Genomic DNA, 6,843 nt, shown 5'->3' on the forward strand with positions numbered 1-6,843 from the left:
GTACAGCAGGGCCGCGTGCTGGCTCAGGGACCACAGGCCGTAGAGCGCGCTCAGCCGCTGGAGCACGGCCCGCAAGGTGGGGGGCACGCAGGGCTGGTGCGTGAACTCGTGGAACTTCCGCACGACCGTGAGCTCCAGGAACGCCAGGGCCAGGGAGCGGCTGTAGTACACCTGAAAGCAAACGCATAGGGCCATCCCCGCCGTGAGCCACGGCCGGGGACCTCCTGCACTCAAAGTAGCTGAGGATCGCCGTCCGCTGACGGCAGCAAACCTTGGACCTGATGCCTGCTGAGAACGCACAGCGAGGGCCGGCCGGGCGGAGGCTGCCGTCCTGGGTGGACAGCCCTATACCCCCAGTCCGTCCCCTCCCTCCACACTGGTCCCAATGCCAGCATCCGTCTCTCGAGCCCCCACGCCCAATGAACCTCCAGCCCCAGGAATGGACGTGATGAGCCAATTTGGAGCCAGGTGTGCATTCTAGTTTCTGAGGATGTTGCCACCTTAACACGTAATGGATACTTGAGATAAAAAACAAGCTCCAAACTCTCCCAGCCGCGTTCAGACGTCAGCCGTGCAGCACAGGGAGGAGCTGGGCCCTGGGGTCAGCAGGCCCGGGTCCAAGGCCGGCCCTGGCGCAGGTGAGCCAGGTGACCTGGGCGTCTCTCTTGGCCTCGATCTCCTCGTTCATCAGAGACGACGGTGTGAAATGACACGTTTTGGAGAAAAATGTTGTCATCTGCCTTCTGAGGCACAGATGTCCCCGGAGGGGGTCCCCAGGAACCCGGGTCGGGTGGGCTCCGGGGCAGGGGTGGTGAGGCTGGAAGGCGGGGTGGGGAGACCCCCGTCCTCCTTTGTACATTTCTCGTTTTGAACATGCGTCAGTGTCACCTGGAAAAAAATCACAGTAGACACATCTTAATTTCTTTCTAAAAGAACCTACTGTGTGCGCCTGGCTTGCGAAGCAGACAGCAAGCGGCAGGTGTTACCGGCGGCGCGGACAGAGGGAAGTTAAAAGCCTCTCTGCAGTGTCAGAGGGAACACGCGTCACACTTCGACTAAAGCAGGAAGTCTCCCCAGGGACGGCAGCTCCCGCCCTCCGTCGACAGCACGCGGAGTGGCCGCTGCCCACTGGACACCGTCCTTCGCCCGCACGCCCTGGCGCTGGTCCATGGCCAGAGACTGCAGGGCTGCCGCCCCTCTGTCCGCAGGACCTCACGGCGGGGGACGTGGTCGGGAGTCACGTGTCCTCTCCGTCTGCAGACTGCGTCCCGACCTCGTTCCCAGTGTCACTTGCCGCGGGGAAGGGGCACGCGTCCACCGTCGGAGCTGACGGCCCCCGGCCTCAGGGAGGCCCGCCCACGCCAAGGGCACACGCGTCCCCTGACGCCTGCTCGTGCGCTGCGCCCGCTCCAGCTGCCGTGTGGGACGGGACGACATCCCTCGGGACCCTGAAGGTCCAGCCCTGGGCTCTGGGCGCGCCCAGCTGTCAGACCGACCCCAAGCTCGGCCTTGAACGCTCGCTGACCCAGACCCGGGGTGGGCGGCACAGGCCCCCTCGGGTCACATCCTCCCTTCCGGGCCTTAGGCCACTGTCCCGTCAGCCACTCCGTGGGGCTGTGCCTCAGCTCACGTGTGCTGGTCAGCTCTGCCTGACTCCCTGGGGACACCCACCGGCCCCTCCATCTTCTGCCGCGTGACCCACTGGACACCGTGAGGGTCCCTTGGCGAAGGGCTAAGGAAGGTGAGCTACTTCTCAAACGAGCCACCGCCTGGCTTCCGCCGTGACGGCACACGTGCCAGGCGCCGGCACGGTGACGGGCAGTGCGGACGGAGCCACCGGCCCCGGGCAACTCTCGGGTCTGGGAGAGGGAAAGCGGGACCCCCTCTGTGCCCTCCACCTCTTCGGGGTGCCGGCTTGTAACTCAGGGCAGGGCCTCCGTTTCCGCCTGAAGGAAGACGATCTGACACACAGCGTTAGGACCGATGTGGGATGAGCGAGTCCGCAGCCGCCAGCGTCCGAGTGACCGAGCCTGCCCGGCCGCTGCCCACTCCGAGGGCAGTTCCATGCCCATTTCACGCGCTGCGGCTCTGAACCGAGGCGTAGCCGATCCTGGCCGCCGCTGGTTCACTTCCTTTAAGCTACAGGTTCGACGCTGGCTCAGTCGCCCTCGGCCCGAGCCCTTCCCGTCGACCCCATCCTCGTTCCTCGTCTCCACCCGGGCAGGAGTCCACCATTCCCTGGAGGCACTACCAGCTCTGCGTCCGCCCCAGGGGGCAGCTGGCCCTGGCGGCTTAGGAGGGCCGGGCTTTCAGAGGAGGCGGGCAGACAGGGACGGATCGACACCGAGGGGAAGGGACACCACCAGTTTGAGGAGCCTCGGGTGCTTCCCTTATCACGGCCTCCCAAGTGACAGCATCGGTCCAGGGACACGGACGTGTGGATCGCGGCCTGGCCCCGGCTTCACGGGCTGTCTCTCCACACTGCGTTTGCACGGGGCTCCCGGAACGGGGGACAGCCCTGTCCAGGGCGAGAACCAAGGCCACCCTGGGACCCTTCCCACCACAGCTCCCTGGGGAGGCGGGGCGGGTGACGACTTTGGAAAAAGAAAGGCAGAGCGCGGTGTGACCTCACATGTCACCGAGCAGCCGCTCTGTCGGTCAGGACCCGGGCTGGCGTCCTGGCCCCACAGTGTGTCTGAGGATCTGGCACCCAGCGCTCTACCCCCAGTCACCCCTGCGGGCTGACGGGCTGGTACTGCTGGGATTCTGTGATGCCCACAGTCCCTTCCACAGAGGCCAGCAAACCACGATGCAGAAGTCGGGCTGCGGGCCGAGGTCAAAGGGCTGGAGGGCTGGGCTCACCCCCTCCCCCAGGATGCCCGGCTCACCGACCCGGCGGCCCAGGAATTAGGAGCTAACAACACACTGGGCAACTTCTAAGGCAGACACGTACCTGAGAGTTGTTTCTGGCTGCGAAGTCGCTGCTCCCCGATCTCTTCTCTTCGCTGAGTTTTTGGTGAGTCTCTCGGAGCAGGTAACAGACCAGCCACTCATACGCTGCCAGGGGAACTTCGACGGGAAACAGAGGGAAAGCCACAGTCAGCATCGAACCACCGCCGAGGACCCACCGGGACAGGCACCGAGCACCTCGCCTGCGCACGCGTGTGAGGGCCTGGTCCTCGGGGGCCCACGCCCGCCGGGCAGCTGCTCTCGGCTGGGCGTCCCAGGAGTGGCTGGCCGTACGGGGTCTGCGCACACAGGGCGAAGGGCCCTGGGCATTTCCTTCTCTGCCACGCATGCCCCCGGAGGGAGACACAGCATCTGCGGCCGCAGACTCCGCCCGTTCCCCGGCTGTTCGGTCAGCGGCCCCTCAGAGCGCAGCTGAGTCCAGTGGAGAGCAGGCTGGTGTCTCTGGCCGAGGAGTGACGGCTCCGGCCACGTGCACAGGGGAGCCGGGAGTCTGGGCGGTTTCGGTGTCAATGGGTTGGTGGGCGGGGCCCAGGGGACCGAACCCCTTCCTTTCAAACTCCTGCCAGGTGTGGGGGCTCGAAAAGGTCCCCCCAAAGACATGTCCGCGCTGACCCTGGAACACAGGTGTGCTCACTTGGGAAGAGGGTCTCTGCGGTTGAGGGTCTCGCGATGAGGCCACCAGGGGTTGGGGTGGCCCTGCATCTTACACAGGGACAGAAGAGGAGACACAGACTCTGCGAGACCGCATGACGACGGAGACAGAAACTGCACTGACGCGGCCACCAGGAGCCACCAGGAGTCGCGGGAGGCAGGAAGGACCGTTCCTGGAGCCTCCGGAGGGGCGCAGCCCTGCCCGCGCCTCGATTTCGGACTTCCATTTTCAGCACCGACTTTGTGGGACTTTGTCACAGCCTCCCCAGGACACTGGCGCACGAGGTGGCCCAGTGGGCACCCGAGCCTTAGATGCTGCCTTCCATCCAGGACGTCCCCGAAGCCCGGGTCAGTGCTGGACACCAGTGCGGACACGGCAGGACCCATCTGGCGAACTCCTGTTCCGGAGCCTCTGGGACTGCCACTTCTTAACCACCTCCCGGCAGCAGGGACTGTCACCACCAGCAGTCAAGGGTGGGTGTCGCAGAGACGCAAGCGTTCCATGACTCATGGACACAGCGACACACCCAGGACCTTGCTCAGGCCAAAGCCGCTCACACACGTGCTGCAGCTGGGCCGGAGGCTGCCGCTGTCCCTCGAGGCCGTGCGGGCCGTCCCCCGACAGGGCCCTCTGTCCCGCCCCGCACCAGAGGCGCCGCGAAGGCCCCGGTCGGGGGCCGGTCCGGTGCTGTGCGTCCCGTGAGCGCGCCGGCTGCTGGCCCCGCTCCTTCGGCAGCTCCACTTTTAGAAGGAGCACGTCATGCGGCTCCAGCGTGCTCGGCGGAGGGGACGGTCCCCAGAGAGCATGGGAAAGCAGATGTGAACGCGGGTGAGCCGCGTGGACAATTCCTGGAATTTTTTGTAAGTGATAAATCGGTGACGAATGAGGTCGGGTGGGAGAACTGGCAGTGGTGGCCTCGCCTGGGGACGCCGTGCATGGCCAAGGACAAGCCTGCTCAGCACTGCTGTCCTCGAGGCCCTCCCGGGTCGCAAATGGCCTCTGGCGGCCTCCTCAGGGCTCCCCCAGCGTCCCCTCTGCACTCAGCGGCCCCCCAGCGGCCCCCGCCCACGTGGGGCCAATGACGCCCTCACACACGCCCCCGCAGCTGCCACTGTCACTGTGCTCGTCTCTCCTCGGCTGGCCGCTCCCGCCGGCCTCAGTCCAGGAGCTTCGGAACACGCCCATGGGGCCCTCGACTCAACACGCGACACCTGGGCTCCCGGCGTCACCAGGGGGCTTCGCTGGCCCCACCCTCTAATGGGCTGCTCGTGACCCTCCGTCCACCTCTGCCCGTCCCCTGCCCCCTGCGCTGCCTCTGCCTGGGTTTGGTTTCCTGTGTGATCTGCGAGTCCAGTCCAGCCCCAAGCACGCTTTCTAAGGCAGGGCCTGGCCTAGGGCCGCCCAGACAGCAAGGCCCGGACGACTGGGCCCAGCTCCTGGAGGGCACGTGGCCCCGAGTCTGGGCGCCACCTCCTGCCATCCACGTCCACGTGCCCCGCACGCCCTGTGCCCCGCCTGGCGCCTGCTCCCAAACACACGGTTCAGAACCTCCGACTTTCTAGAAGACAGCTCAGCTCACCCCCAGAGCTCTCTACATCTCTCATGCCCACGAGGGTGCTCAGCACGGAACCCCCAGCCCCGGGTCCCGTGGCCGCACCGCAGGGCCGACACCCGGGACCCCTGGGACGCGACCCCCCACCCTGCAGGCACATGCGCTGTCAGCAGCAAACACGCTGAGCCGCCGTCATTTACTATTTTTGCGAACGATCCGGCCGCAGGGGGAGCAGGGCCGTCACTCAGCGACGAGGCGGGCCCTCCGCGTGCAGACCGTTTGCTAAAGCCCAGCGCACACGCCTGTGACACGATCACGGGAACCTTCCGCTCCGAATGACCCTCTTACCCCCGAGGGAGACCCCCTGGCCCCCCGCACAGGCCGCCGCCCGCCCAGCCCCGGGGCCGTGAACCTGGCCCGACTCTGCACCAAAGATCTCGCTGGGATGAGGCCAGCCCGAGGCTTGGGGTTTGCCGATCGAATGCCCGGGGACGCGGGGCGGCCGTGGGCCCCGAGTCCCTTCTCTGCGCGTGCAGAGTCACGGGGGGACTCGGAGCCGAGCAACGCTCGCCAAACAAGTTTGAGTTGCACTTTTTCCTCCAGAAAACGTTTTCAGTGTGTTGGATTTTGCAGAAATTAGGGCCCTCGGAGGAGAAACGGGGTGCCGCGGGGGCTGTCCCCGCAAGGCGGACACGGCACGGGGCTGGCGGGCTGCACGGGGCTGGCGGGCTGCTTGTTTACCGTTTCATTTTACGACGGGCGGGGGTTTCAGGGAAGAGAACGTTCTGGCTGGGTTGGTGTCACCAGAACGATTAAGTCATGTTCTAGTGCTTTCTGTAGCCACAGCTGGTTGGGGAGCTCTGTGAGCATCAGGAGTGGACCTCCCAGTGGCCCCGTTTCCTATCCGCATGCGGCAGACCCGTTACTACCCTGGGTGCCGGGGAAGCTGAGGCAGGAGGGGTGGAACCGGCCCCCCGAGTCCCGCGGCGGGGGGTGCAGGGGCTGGGAACAGGCCCGGGCGGCCTGGGGGAGCCTGACGTCCCCCTCGCGGCAGGCGGGCTGCTTGTCGTTTCTAACAGGGTCAGCTCTGCCTGCAGATGCCTGCGCCGTGCTCCGTGCCCAGCCCCGAGGGTCAGCTCTGCCTGCGGAGCCTGCGCTGTGCTCCGTGCCCAGCCCCGAGTGCGGCCCTGGAAACAGGTGTTGCAGGTGGTGAAGTGAAGCCGGCTCCCCAAATGCTACGGGCAAGGTCACGACACCAGGGACACTTCCGCCGTGGAGTAAAGCTGCTGGTTTTGACGCAGGATTTAACAAAAGAGCAGCTGGGACCCTGTGGGAAGGTGCTTTCTTCGAAGCCATCGACCTCGGGGGTGGGGGGACACAGAGGAGCGGACCAAAGTCCCAAGCCTGTTCCTTCTGTACAGTCTCATCCTGACAGCCCATTCGGAAGCTTCTGGAAGCTGTAGTAACAATCCTGAGCTTTGGAGCACAGCGGGCTCACGCCCAGACCTGGCTCTGCACTCCACTTGGGACAGGCCGCTGGATGTCCCTGAGCCCAGGGGCCGGAGCTGGGGCACGTCGTGGGAAGCAGCCCCCCAGCTCTTCCCCTCGCACCCCAGCCGCTGCACCCTCGTCCCGGTGGCTCAGACTGCCCCCCATCCCCCCCGGCCCC

At 66.0% G+C, this 6,843-nt stretch overlaps 1 protein-coding gene across 3 annotated transcripts in view; it reads right to left on the reverse strand.

The window, feature by feature from the left end:
* ACOX3 (acyl-CoA oxidase 3, pristanoyl) overlaps positions 1-6,843 on the reverse strand; it is a 32,056-nt gene that overhangs the window by 5,554 nt on the left and 19,659 nt on the right. Inside the window, exons 13-15 of one of the 3 annotated variants that reach the window (XR_001517569.2) lie at positions 2,954-3,069; positions 941-2,518; positions 87-171 (exon numbers count right to left, since the gene is read on the reverse strand). Coding sequence is in view for 2 of the 3 variants with exons in the window: in XM_006919016.3 (XP_006919078.2) it covers positions 5-171; positions 2,954-3,069 (283 nt within the window). In the remaining variant the exon portion in view is untranslated. The other 2 variants (XM_006919016.3, XM_015594995.2) reach the window with 2 other exon arrangements.

The sequence above is a fragment of the Pteropus alecto genome, unplaced genomic scaffold (assembly GCF_000325575.1).
Source record: "Pteropus alecto unplaced genomic scaffold, ASM32557v1 scaffold5, whole genome shotgun sequence".
Classification (NCBI taxonomy): domain Eukaryota; kingdom Metazoa; phylum Chordata; class Mammalia; order Chiroptera; family Pteropodidae; genus Pteropus; species Pteropus alecto.